A 14,300-nucleotide genomic window follows, 5' to 3' on the forward strand; every position below is an offset into this window, starting at 1 on the left:
TGTATGGCTGCGAGAGTTGGACTATAAGGAAGGCCGAGCGCCGAAGAATAGATTCTTTTGAACTATGGTGCTGGAGAAGACTCTTGAGAGTTCCTTGGACTGCAAGGAGATCAAATCAGTCAATCCTCAAAGAAATCAACCCTGACTGTTCCCTGGAAGGCCAGATAATGAAACTGAAGCTCAAATACTTTGGCCACCAAATGAGAAGGGAGCACTCACTGGAGAAGACCCTGATGCTGGGAAAGATTGAAGGTCAAAGAAGACGGGGACGGCAAAGGATGAGATGGTTAGACAGTGTCATAGATGCAACGAACATGAAATTGAGCCAACTTCAGAGGACGGCGGAAGACCGGAAGGCCTGGCGGGAGCTGGTCCATGGGGTCGCGAAGAGTCGGACTCGACTGTGCGACTGAACAACAACAACAACATGATGCTGATGCATTGATCGATCGTGCTCTAATTCTGAAATCCAAAGTGGCTCCCTGGTATAAATTCTGTAAATTGGACCATTGCAGGTCGAGCTACTTAGTCAACATCTCCAACTCTATCCTCAGAGTTCCCTTTACAGCCTTACGATTTCAATCTATGCAAACAGCACGTTTGGCTGGCCGCTATTTGCATGCTCCAAAAGAGGACTGTCTCTGCATATGTGGCCTGTCAGTGGTGGAGGACCTTCCTCACTACATGCTCTACTGTCCGTTATATAGTATCCCAAGAGAGAGATTTCTAGCAGGAATCCTATCAGCTATGCAAACATATACAGAAACTGAGAAGATTACATGCCTGCTCTCAGATAATGATGCATATGTATCTTATAGAGTTTCTTTGTTTGCTTTAGCAGCAACCAAAATTAGATCTAAGGGGCTGGTTACCTGATTAAATCTGTTTTAGCCTTTTATTAGCACAATTTGTAGTCAATTTTAATCTGATTCTAATGGTGGTAATGGTAATTTTTATTATTGCTATGGTGCCTTTTGTATTTTGTAATGGCCAATGGTGGCTCAAGTGGTTAAGACGCTGAACTGCAGGCTGTGGAAGGTCAGTGGTTCAACAGTTCGAGACCCGGGTGCCGCATGATGGCGTGAGCTCCCATCTCTAGTTTCAGCTCCTGCCAACCTAGCAGTTCGAAAGCAAGAAATTGCAAGTAGATAAACAGGTACCACTTCGGTCATGCCGGCCACATGACAACGGAAATGTCTTCGGACAGCGCTGGCTCTTCGGCTTTGAAAGGGAGATGAGCACCGCAACCCTAGAGTCAGATTCGACTGGCTTTCAAGCAAGGGAACCTTTACTTTTAATTTATTTATTTATTTATTTGATCTGCTATCCCGCCCTAACCCCTAAGGGTCTCTGGGTGGCTTACAGAGAGTGCTAATCACATTTTTACAGAATCTAACCTAGGGCCACAGACATACAGGGGTGGTGACTACCCTACCAGGCACCCTTTTTGCAGCGGATCTTCGGTTTGTGTTCTTGTTCTTGCGGGCGGTAGTCGGCGGCGTCCTGTCTGGTGCTGGTGCTTGGAGTTCCCTTCTTCCGGCTGTAGCGATTCCATTTCCGGGCCAGGACCACTCGCACTTCCGCGCATGCTCCGCTGCGGCCTCTGTCCCGATGAGGCTCCGGCCTGCTGCGCTGCTCCGCCTCCACGCCAGTTGGTCCGGCCTCCTTTGCTCGCTCGCTCCTTGCCAGCCACCATTTTTCTCCGTTGCCGCCGCCATCGCCACTGCTTCGCTTCGCCGCTCGCCACTCATTGCTGCAACACAGGGACAGGTGCCTCCCCACTCTAGTAGCAGGTACCCATTAGTCTAATCGCCCTTTAACGGGCTTTCAAGCCGCTGGGTGGGCGGGAACTGGGACATAGGGCCGGGCGCTCACCCCGGCCGCGGTGGGGCTCGAACAGCCGAAGCTGTTCGGCCAGATGTACGTGCAGGCATCTCTTACCACCTGCGCCACCACTCCCTCCCTATAGGGGAGGCTTAATACAATAAATGTACTTGTATACATTATCAAGTATGTATTGATACAAATGAATTGATACATTATCAATTCAAGACACAGCCCCATATGTGATAGTCAGTACGGTATAGTGGTTACAGTATAAGACTAGAATCTGGGACACCCAGGTTTGAATTCCCATTCTGCCACAAGAGGTTGCTGGGTGACCTTGGGCCAGTCTCACACTTACTGTCTAACTAAACTACCTCACAGGAGCACTGAGGGTAAAATGGAAGAGAGGAGAACAATGTAAGCTGCTTTGGATGCTCATTGGAGATAAAATTTAGCCTCAAGAAGGTTCTAAAAGACATTCAGGATTTGATGTCTTCTATAACATGACAACAGCCATTAAAGAACTGACTGCAAAAACTCAAATATACTTAAAATGGCGACTCAAGTGCAACAGAAGACATTTCAGGGGCAGGATATTCACCAATTGACATATGTTTGCTGGGGGGGGGGGAGAAGCTATAGCAGCTTTACCATGACTCAAGCTGAAATCCCTATTCCTTATTGCAAGTTTCAGTTCTAGAAGTCAGAGCATTTGAAGCGCATATCTTCTAAAGATTTTTTTTTTATTAACACCACATAAACCGGAGGAACAGGGGTCTGTAATAACCATTTCCTAGACCAACCTTGTAGCAAATACTTATTCTATCTCATGGCTCTGATTTCTAGTAGGTTATTCTCGCTGGCACTCTTTAAAACACACCCTGTGGCAGAACATTACGGCAAGTTCACAGGGATTCCTTGGGAGCAGAGACAGTGCTTATGTGGAACCCAGATACTAGAATTACTCTTGCAATGGGAGGTCAAACTCTGTGACAACTCAAAAGCCTCTATCCTGGTCCCTGTCCTGGCTACCTTCCCTATTTTTTCTTCAGATTAGCACCTTTTAAATATTCTTGCAGGGTTACAGAAGCTGCTGCTAAGTATATTTCAGTAGCCATGAAAATTCATGCTAAAATGTATCTTGCTTTTTAATTATAAAAATTCTAAAGCAGTTGGATCAGATTTTTGTCTAGTACTTCGTATGTTTCATTTCCACTGATTTTATTTGAGAGATATGTAATTTATGTGATTTATGTAAGATCTCTTTAGTTGCTAAATATTTTCCAGTTTCAGCATTATATCAAGATATTGCCTGTAATGGTGACGTCCAAGAGCCTATAAGCTTTTGGAACGGATACTGAATAAAGTATAAAAGAGTAACCTTGCTGAGCCTTTAGGCACTTTGTGAATTTTAAGAGATGGTAGCGGGTGCCATCACAAAATGGTTGCCATGGGAAGAATTACAAAACATTAAGTAGTCAAGAATTCTGTTATGGGGGAGGGGGTAGCTACTTCTAGATGGGCTTCCCTGCAGACTCAAACGTGATAAATCCTGAATTCTTCCTACCTCCTGCTCTAGTGAGATGAAGGAAAAGTCAGGATTGCCCCTGCTTAGGAAAAAGGATCCTTTGGAGAAGGAGAAAGTGGATGCCAGTGGGTATCATTGTGTTCATATCAGTGAACACAATGGCGCCTGTGGACAACTCGTTGGGAGACGGCTGTCCTGGGGGAATCTAATCCTTCACTGTTTTCCCACAACATTTATTACAAGCAGGTCAGTTTAACTGACAGTAAGGAAAATCATATGTAGAAAAGCAAAAGGGGAGGAGCCTACTTTGGGGGGGGGGTCTTTTTAAAAAAGTGTTGATTTTATTTACTTTGCTGGCAAGACACCTACATGAAATTGTTTCCAAGAAGTGAATAATGGAGCAAAGAAAATGGAACGGAGATACCACTATAGCTATATTCTCCGCTTTTTCTTGAATACAAAACATTTTTGTGACAAATGGCTTATTTCCAAGCAGAGCCTTTGCCTCGCCTACATGATTCACTGTTCTAAAGATTTGAAAATGCAAAACAGCTACAGGCATCAAGAGTTCAGGTACTCTACTTAGGCCATTAGCTAGTAAGAGCCTCAATTAGTAATTAAAAGTAAAGTGCACCTTTGAGTCACAACCAACTCATGGCAACGCCATGAAGTTCCACCTCATGGGGTTTTCAACACAAGAGATGAGCAGAGGTGGTTTGCTGCAGACTTCCTCCAAGTAGTAGCCTCAATCTTCCTTGGTGGTCTCCCATCCAAGCACCAATCCTGCTCCACTTCCGAGTTCCAAGATCAGGCTAGTCTGGGCTATTAGGGCTGCTACACCTAATTTACTACCTGAGAATAAAAATCTTAAGGAAAGAACTGAAGTTCTTTTAACAATTTCAGACTTTGGAAATATCACAGACAGAGGGGAAGGGGGGGGGGTTGTATCAATTCCAGTAAGAGGATTTGGAAATCTAGCAATAGTTTGACTCCCAACCTTACTGGAATTACATATAGAAAATATTGACCAAAATTAAAACTTTTTTTTTAAAGGAAGCATATACTTTACATCTAGCCAGAGTTTAACAGTGTTCTGTAAGTTTATTATGAGAAAGCTAACACAACAAAAGGGGCTCATTAAGTTACTGCTCACATCTTGTTTGAATCCAAGGACACCTCTATTTTTTTTAAAGTAACACCTTTTCTTAAGACCAACAAAAACAGTGTGCAAACTTCCATATTCCCCAGAACCCTTAATCAGGCTGGATGTTAACTAAAAATAGGTGAGGGGAGAGAGACCATTATCTTGCAATTTTGCAAAAGTTTGCAAACTGGTGGTTATGGCAGTGTATGCTGGCCTTCCAGGGGAAAGAAATAAGAACTGAAAGAATCCTCTAAACACACAAATGCTGATTAAATGTCTCTCTAGCACCAAAAGCAACACATGTGTCCTTTAAAAGGCTGACAAGCCAAGGAAAAATGTGGTAGTCATTGGATTTACAACACATGAAACACTTATGCCTGGAGTCAGCTGCTGACCATAATTTAAACATCTGCATAGAGTTTCATTTTAAGACATGCTACCTACTTTATCACTTTGGGTTGGATGTGAAGTACCACTCAGCTCATGGAACAGAACTCCCTCCTGCAGCCCACTGAGCCTGGAAACGAGACCATACCCCAGGGGACCTCAAGGAATGGCAGTCCCTCCACTTCTGTTTGAGAAAGTGCTCTTTCCGCCATCAGAAAACCAGCATTCAATCCAGCCCTACATCAAAAGGTTACCACTGCACTCAACAGAATTTTATGTACCCAATATTATATGGTTGTCAATAGTCATTTGATCTCACAGCTTTGCTACTGAGCACTGCATTTTGAAATTGTTTATTTTATTATAGGTCAAAATGCAACACTGCATGCTCCAATATGAAGTGAAAGCTCTGTATTTTGAAATGATCCACTGAGTTTCCAAGTGCTCTTCAGAAAACAAAATACTATGAGAGCAGGTACTTGGAACTCCATTTTTGTTTTAGCACCACTCAAGTGCAAGGTACACACACAGTGTCAGTTGGGAAGAACATGCATGTAAAATGGGATTTCAAAATACATGAGAACAGGCTTCCCTATTTTTATGTTGTTGCTTGTTTGTATTTTCAGGATCTCTGTACCTCTTCATAGCTGCGGTGGCTCAAGTGGTGAAGACGCCGAACTGCAGACTGGAAGGTCGGTAGTTCAGCAGTTCGAAAGCAAGAAATTGCAAGTAGATTTTGTACCAGCTAAAGCTTCCGGATTTGTGACAAGGGCAGCCCCATGTAGAAAGCATTACAGTAATCCAGTCTTGAGATGAACAGTGGATCACTGTTGCCACGTCATTGCATTCAAGGAAGGGAACCAGCTACCTAATCAGCCGAAGATGGTAAAAGGCCAATTTGGCAGTGGCTGCTACCGGGGCCTCCATTGTTAAAGAAGCCTCCAAGAGCACTCCCAAGCTCGTAACCTCCGGCGCTGGCACCAATGGAGTCCCATCAAAGGTTGGGAGTGGGATCCCTACCCTCGGTCCACCTCGACTCAGGCACAGGACCTCCGTCTTCATCAGATTCAGATTCAGTCGGCTCAGTCTAAGCAATCCAGCCAGTATAAACATTGACCTAACCTTCCTCCAAGTGTTCTTAGTACACAGAGGTTCTTCTTTCCCTTCCCTTGCACTGGAACAGCAATTTCCAACTTTCTCCTCCCTACTGGACCAAAAAACCTTGAAAGCATGTAGGAATGGGAAGCAATTTTTTCAGTTCCAAATAGGTTGTAATGAACTATTATAAGCCCTGACCTGGATGGCCCAGTCTAACAGGATCTCACTAGATCTTGGAAGCAAAATAGGGTTAGGCCTGGTTAGTACTTGGATGGGAGACCACCAAGGTCCAGGATTGTCACAAAGAGGTAGGCAATGGTAAACCACTTCTGCTTGCTGCTTGCCTTGAAGAGCCTACAGGGTCACCACAAGCTGGCTGTGGCTCCACCACAAACAACTATGGAAGCACTGAATCCCAGGTAACTGGCTTCACTTCAAGGAATCAAGGAATCTTGATTCATACCATCCTCCCTCAGTTTTCTAAATTAGTTGTAATTACTTCATTGGTCTTTTGTACCTTCTAATGCTCATCAGTCTCTCTCAAGGAAGTTTAACAGCAGCCCTTCTGACTTTTAACATAGTACTAGGTAATATAAGGAGCTGCGGTGGCTCAAGTGGTTAAGACGCTGAACTGCAGGCTGTGGAAGGTCGGTAGTTCAGTGGTTCGAGACCCAAGTGTGCCGCATGACAGAGTGAGCTCCCATCTCTAGTTCCAGCTCCTGCCAACCTAGCAGTTCGAAAGCAAGAAATTGCAAGTAGATAAATAGATACCACTTTGGTGGGAAGTTAACAGCGTTCCGTGCGCCTTGGTGTTTAGTCATGCCGGCCACATGACCACGGAAACGTCTTTGGACAGCGCTGGCTCTTCGGCTTTGAAACGGAGATGAGCACCGCAACCCTAGAGTCGGACTCGACTGGCTTTCGAGCAAGGGAAACCTTTACCTTAGGTTATATAAACATCCTTTTTTCTCCCTTATAAAAGTGCTTCAGCAACCAGACTAAGAGCCAGCTTTTGTCTTGTGTTCTGGTTCCCATGTATAAACACATATATCAATTCAGTTAAAAAAGACCATGTGTCTATAATTTACAGCAGGGAGGGAATATGGCTGTAAACATCTGGAGTAAGAGTTTGTTTTCCCTTTCTGCTTCCAGGTATGAATCTTGGGTGTGATCAAATATGCAAACCTTTTGATACAAGGTCTTAACCCATGGCTCTTGACCTGTGGCTTTGGATAAGCTGGCCCATTGGATCCAAGACTGGTCAATCTTTTTAGTTAAGATGTTTTTTTTTTCTGTTAACTTTAGCTGCTCTGTGTCCCTTTGGAGAGAAAAGCCAGGAATATTTCAGTAACTACAGGAGGCCTCTGAGCCACAAGGACTCTTACCACTCTGAAATCTCTAGTGTCCCTAGGGTTACATCCAGAAGCAAAACTATACATTGTATTAATAGCACCTTCATAAATAAAGGGTGTGGAAGAACATTTTTGGGGGCGGGAGGAGAAAGACAACTTAGGTTTTAACAGAAATAGTCAGTGCTTTCTTCCTCAGTTTTACTGTTCTCAGTACTTCATGTTCAGCCAGTTTAGTGTAGTGGTTAAGAGCACTGGACTCTAATTTGGAGAACCGGATTTGATTCCCCACTCCGTCACATGCAGCCAGGTGGGTGACCTTGGGTCAGTCAGTTTTCTCAGAGCTGTTCTCTCAGACCCACCTACCTCACAGGGTGTCTGTTGTGGGGAGAGGAAGCGAAAGTGATTGTAAGCCGCTCTGAGACTCTGACTGAAAAGCAGGGTATAAACCCAACTCTTCTTCGCCTGCCGTAACAGCCCCTGAACTATCTGATGGAGCAGTTCAACCTCCCAAACCCCATCTACCATGAAAGAAAGTTGTTCAAATGGAAGCATAAACACTTGAGCTCATTGTAAGCTTCAAGCCTATCTGCTGGACATTACAAAGCATTTTCAACAAGGAAAGGTTACCACCAGCACAAATGGTGGTACATGAACTACATCTAGAACATGGAAAAAATAGGGTGAGATGGTCGCTAAAGTTTTCTGAGGACAGGGAAGTGATTAAGACACTTTGAGTTTGAGGCCTCACTAGAAAGAAAGCAGGATACAGATGAAATAAAATAAAACAGAGACTTGTTTGTCAAGCCCTTTGTACAGACAAGGTGTTGGGATGACACAAAAGCTAAATAAAAAGCTCCATGAGACTTTTTAAAACCACTTTTGGAATACACTCTATTAAAAATTTTCAGGCCAAAAGGTATTAACATAATGGCCAATTCAGACACTTCTCCAATCTCTCCCCACCATTCAAAACCATTAATAAATTTACTGCTATTTCTTGGCATGTCCCTTACGTTTTTATACATATTCTGTCATTAACGCCTCTTTCTGTACCACCACTTTCCTTCATAGTGATTTTCACCTTACCTGCTGAGTGCAAATTTCAATTTCTATTTCACTTTAGCTGGAATTACAGATACATTTTCAGGTGAACATGAAAGCTTTCCTAAATCTAGGAAAAGTTTGTCACAAATCGTCACAGGGATCAATAACAAATGTTAAGTGCGCGGACTCTAATCTGCGAGAACCAGGTTTGATTCCCCCCACTCCTCCACTTGAAGCTGCTGGATGACCTTGTCATAATTCTGGCACAGCTGTTCTTGAAAAAAGAGCAGTTTCTGTCAGAGCTCTCTCAGCCCCACCTTCGTCACAGGGTGCCTGTTGTGGAGAGGGGAAGGAGTTTGTAAGCCGCTCTGAGACACCTTTGGGTAGTGAAGGGTGGGGTATAACTCCAGTCTCTTCTTCTCAGATTTAATCCCATTCTTTTTTTCTTTTTTTAAAAAAGTTTTACTGCCTCTTTTGCGGGACAGAATCTCAATTTAAAGGCTTCATCAAGCCCAAAGCAGGGAAGAACGCTCGGGTACCCCTATCCAAAAGCTGATCAATTCACTCCAGAGGGAAGTATATTAACACCAAAAGATGGACATGCACACAGAAAGTGCAGAGCACAAGGTCATCAAGGGCCAAACAAGAGCTTTAAAGCAGCAACAAAGGGGGACTGTGCAGATTTCAGCCTACTATGGACTGAAAAACCTAGGTGACTGCTATCTCCAGAGGGAAAGGTTTGCAATGCATGTCCTACCTCACTGCAAATGCTGAGAAAAGCACCCATATGGATATTAGTGCTGTATTCCACACTGAAGTGTATAATCCCAGTCCAAGTATCTCAGTAGTTTCAAACTACACAGCAAGGTGAAAGATAAAATGATCTACCAGCATAACATCTACTTTCAGTGCAAATATTCTCAGCCTCTAAATGCTAACAATTTTTGAATGCTTACAATAATAAAGACCTCAAAAGTGACTTTTCAATACTAATCCAGATCTCAGTTTATGAGCCATGACTATGACTACTTTTGCTATTGTTGACATATCAGGAGAGTATGATTAAGAAACCACAATCCATCTTACCTTTTATGTTCTTACTCCAATTCCAGCCAAAATATCAAGTCAATACTAGGAAAACCATTAACCTCTGCGATCACGGACTTAAGATAATTGCTGCTCAATATCCTTTTACGTGAATGACTGCTAAGACTGTGCTAGACTGAGTTTTCCATAGATTCTTAATTAGTAAATGTGGATACTGTTGAACATTAATCAATTGGAAAGAAACCTTACACTTATCTACACCTTCTAGAAAGGATACAGAGAAACAAAACTGTACACGCGGAAGGAACTTTGCATGAGATCAGACGAATCCTGTTTCTCTTGGCTCTTAATTTAGCAAAGGCCTGTATGTAGCTGGCTCTGGATTCCCCCTGACACCCTTTTTAAGATGTCTCACAATCAGCTAACATCAGTATACATGCAAAGACGCATTGCTAATATTTTGTAGACTATCGCAGAATTATGGGCCAGGCTGATATTTAACAAATAGGAGCAGTTGAAGGTTGACTTCCCCAACTGTACAGTAGCCTTCAAAGTGCAGAATAAGTGTTCTGTTAGCAGTATGTATTTTAATTTGTAGATTATAAAATTCGGAACAATTGCAGGATTACAGTCACTCCTCACCCTAATCCAGCACTAATTCGGGGGGGGGGGATTGTTAACTATCTGTGCACAGCAACCTGTGACATAATTTGGATAATGAGGGGCATTCAAGTATGCAATCCATTCAAAGAAATTCAGTGAAATTAGATGGCATTCACACTTTGATATACACCCTACCTGATCCGGCAAGCATTATGACAACAGAAGCCTGCTTCTGTATACAGCTCTCCTTAGTTGGATCAGTGTGCAGATTCACAAAGCATTTCCGTGCCTTGGCAGCACACATGCAAACAAACCAGCTTTCAACAAAACGTGCAGAATTACAAGGTATAAACATTTTCTCAACATACAAAGCAGCACTGAACTACATGATGTAGAAAGAAAGACACAGATAAAGCACCCTTAGGGATATCATTTTACACTGTATTTCATCTTTCACACTAATTGGTAAAACATTAGACCACTCACACATACATGTGCGGCAGATACCCAATCATACACATTACAGAGAGCCAACTGGTATAACAGTTAATCTCAGATGAAGTTCAGATCTCCACACTGTCATATGCAGCTCAGCTCACCACACAGTGACCTTCAGTGGCTCTTTCAGTTGCTTTGAGGATACAAAAAAGAGAAAAAGAGAACCACATGGGCCACCTCAAGCAACTTGGAGGCAGGATAATACAAAAAATGAAATAGACAGGTTTCTTTGGCCTGAAGGAACACCATGACCCTGGTCACACGGGCAGGAAAATGCGGGAAGGAAGTGTGGCTGTTTGCCCCGGAGCAAAATAACACGCGGCTGCGCGATCAGACTTCCCGTAGAGGTCTCGTAGAGGTCCCGTGGTTAGGGGGGAGGTGCCGATCACAGGACAATCCTGCGGCGCGGCAAAGAAGCGGCCTCTCTAGCAAAAAGCTCCGTGGGTTTAACCCCTTCCAGGGCTGCAGAGGAATGCAAACTGTGTCCCCCATCTGGTCCCCTCCAGGAGGAGCTTCAGCCGGGCCGCCCTCCCGCCACGCCCCCCCTGCACCTCCCCCTCTGCCGCCCAGTGCAGAGAGTTTCTCTCGAGCAGGCCGAGCCAGGAGTAGGGGGGGTACGGAAAAGAGGAGGGGGCTGTGTTGTTTGTTTTTAAACAAAGTGTGCGCATGCGCCATTGGATGCTTGTGCGCGTCCCGTGGAGACTTGGGGGGGGACTTTTTAGCGACGGGACATGGGCGGCGCCGGATGCCACAACCTACCACCGGAAACGTGATCAGGCGCCCGCCCTTGCCCCGCGGTTTTTTACCCCACATCTTTGGCAGGAAGCCTTGGGTTCGCCACAGGAGCTCTACGCTTCCCAGATGTGGCGCTGTGATCGCACCCGGAAAATCCGCCTATCTTCCGTCTCTGTAGCGTGGCTAAAGCTCCGTGTGACCGCAGCCCATGTCTAGCAAACTAGCCCATGTCTAGCAAACTGAGGCCACAATCCTAAGAAAGCACACCTGGGAATTTGTGGAACTGTGCAGGATTGCTTCCTAAAGCTGACCTAGGAGTCGGTATGATCATGTGGATTCTAGAGCTACAGGAATCCTTCCAGTAGATAAAAAATAGTATCTTATTGCCTGTAGGCTTAACACTTCAGCATTAAGAATTTCTTCAGAACTAAATACCTCAGATGTCACAGGAACTTACTTCTAAAGTAAATTGTTCATCAGGAACTTCAGTAAGATAGCTTTCTTACAGTTAGTTTCCCATAGCAATGTGCAGAGCAGGAAAATGTTTAGTATATTCCAAAAAGTCACTTATAGTTCACATGGGGCAACACTGAATAGACCTGCGCTTCACCCAAACCTAGCGCGCACCTTAGAATCCAACACAGAAACTCCACATGGAGATTCTGCAATGCACGGATAACACCGGAAAGATTCCTATAATGCAGAAAGTTTGAAACTCACTATTCCAAACTAATCCACACTGGTTTCTGATATTGGGTTGGCTGTGCGTTCCTTTCTTCAATCAGGGCTTCCTGACCCCAGCATGTTTTTTAAAAATTGTGTTTTCCATTACATAATGGCTAACTTTGCATCCATTCACTGAAATAAGGATACGTGCAACTGGACAAACAATTCTATAGTGTCCCCATTTCTGGCAACTACCGTTTCAATATAGGTTGATTGCTCTTCAGATACAAAAATTCCAGCACGCAATCACCGTCTTACAAGCAACAGCCATTCTTAGCAACACCTGCATTCATCTGCTACTTGACAGCCATGAACCACACTATTTGTAACCAGTTCCCAGATACAACCAGTTCCCAGATACAAAGCCATCAACATTACTAAAAGCTCCAAAGTACATGAGGTAGAGAGGTTTGGTTCTTTAATCAAGACTAAAGGCTTTTCATAAGAACCTTTTATCGCACACCCCAAAGATGTTCTATAACTTCAGAACACACTTTGTAGTAGGCCAGGAATCTTGCATGTGGCCACTCTCCTTAGTTGGATCAGGGTACACCGATTTACAAAAACTTTCCTGATAGTTTGATCCTCATCCCCTTTTGTTCCTCTTGCAAACCTAAAATGTAATTCTCAATCAGATTTATCATTTGTTTTGTCTTCAAAAGCCTTGACCCATAAGCCAAAGATCACCATCAGGGAACTAAAGATCTGGGTGGTGGTTTTAGCCAAGATACTGAATAATGTTTGTACTTTCTCTTGTCCCATCTCCGGCAGCCTGGCACACCTCATTCCCCTGTATGAGTAGGCAGAACCACAGATAATTACTACCAAGAGAAAAATCAAAGTATCAGTCATACTACAAACTCTCAAAAATAAGCTGCAACATGCTCAAAGTAATTCCTTTATCAGATCATATAAAAAGAACCAGTTTAGTCATGTAAGCCAACCCCTCAGTAATATTTTTGGAGAATATGCTACATATACCCATACCTGACAGAGTTCTCAAAATGTTTATTTTGCCTCGACTGCAAGTCCCAAAGAGATTCCAGTATGACACTTACAACCCTTCAGCTCAGGCTATCCAGATCAGATCTGGTTGCCCATTCTCTAAACAGGCCTATACACCCAGACAAGCTAGGAGGAGGAAAAATCACCTTCGTTCCACTCTCTTCCCACAGCCCCTTTGTTATGCTATCCAAGCTTCATTTGAACTGTTGAAGTAAACTCCCATGGCAAGTATTATTTGTTGTAACAAGCACAAATGAAGGAAAAAACCTCCAGGAAAAGCTTCATAAGACTTCAGGAAGGGTGTAGCAAGACTAATTATTCTGTGACATCCAAACCCACATTCCCACAATTCTCAGTTTAACCCAAGATGGCTTTCCAACATGACACCGTTTTGCCTCACAAAGGCTGCCTCTCATTTTTATCAGTTTTTAAAAAGTTACCCAAGTTATGTTTAACCACCAGTATAGAAGAGGAACTGAGGAAGAGTGGAAGTTTCTGCTGTAAGCCCCACACCAGTCCTAATATACACCACAGGCCACCCCCAGAGCATGAAGCAATTTCAAATATAAAGTTGCCTACAGGACAACCGTGACTTAAAGCAGTTCCTTGAACTACACAACTTCTAAGTCCTCCTCTCCAGCGACAGCGAGGGAGGCCCAAACTTAGAAAAGTCAACAAAATTATATTAAAGGAGAAAAGCTTAACCCCTAAAACTGCGGTTTTGAGGTGAGGGATAAGATGGGGGGGGGGAGACAGGGCACTTTTCTTTAAATAATAATAATAATCCTACCCCTCCCCCCACTTCAAACCCTCCCCCTGTCTCCAGAAGACAGTATTTGAATTTTCGAAGTCTTTGCCGGGGTAGGTCAGTAAGGTATGCCCACTCCTGCAGTGAGCACTTTAACTGCCCCCCCTCCCCCCAAAATCACCCCCCACTACCAAGTCTTCCCTAACCTACCTGCTGCAGGGGCATTTCCAAGCCTAACACCGCCCCCCCAGGCAGCTCCCAGAGTGGAAAAGCAGGAAGGGCCGCGTGTGCGAGCGATTCAGACATGCACCGCCAGAGACGAGAGCAGCCCCGCGCGCGCGCGCCGTGCCCGTCCCGGTGGCTCCGCGCGGTGGCCCAGGCCAGAGGGAGAAACTGGTGTGTGGCTGGGTCCCCCCCTCCCCCCGCTCGGATCAGCGCCCCCTCCTTCCCTCCTTCGCCCGGCTCCCAGTCACAGACGCGGCCTCGGCGCACGTGTGCGAAACGTCACCGCCGAGTCCGGGGGTGAAGCGAAAAAAAGAGACCAGCGGGACGGAGAGG

The 14,300-nt window shown here is 44.5% G+C and overlaps 1 protein-coding gene across 1 annotated transcript in view; it reads right to left on the reverse strand.

Moving 5' to 3' along the window:
- Positions 1 to 14,050, reverse strand: part of E2F3 (E2F transcription factor 3) — a 31,241-nt gene extending 17,191 nt beyond the window's left edge. The window contains exon 1 of the mRNA XM_015424924.1: positions 13,953 to 14,050. Coding sequence (XP_015280410.1) covers positions 13,953 to 14,048 — 96 coding nt within the window. The 5' untranslated portion in view covers positions 14,049 to 14,050. The remainder of the gene's footprint in view (positions 1 to 13,952) is intronic.
- Positions 14,051 to 14,300: the final 250 nt, after the last annotated feature.

The sequence above is a fragment of the Gekko japonicus genome, unplaced genomic scaffold, assembly GCF_001447785.1.
Source record: "Gekko japonicus isolate JY-2015 unplaced genomic scaffold, Gekko_japonicus_V1.1 scaffold1517, whole genome shotgun sequence".
Taxonomy (NCBI): domain Eukaryota; kingdom Metazoa; phylum Chordata; class Lepidosauria; order Squamata; family Gekkonidae; genus Gekko; species Gekko japonicus.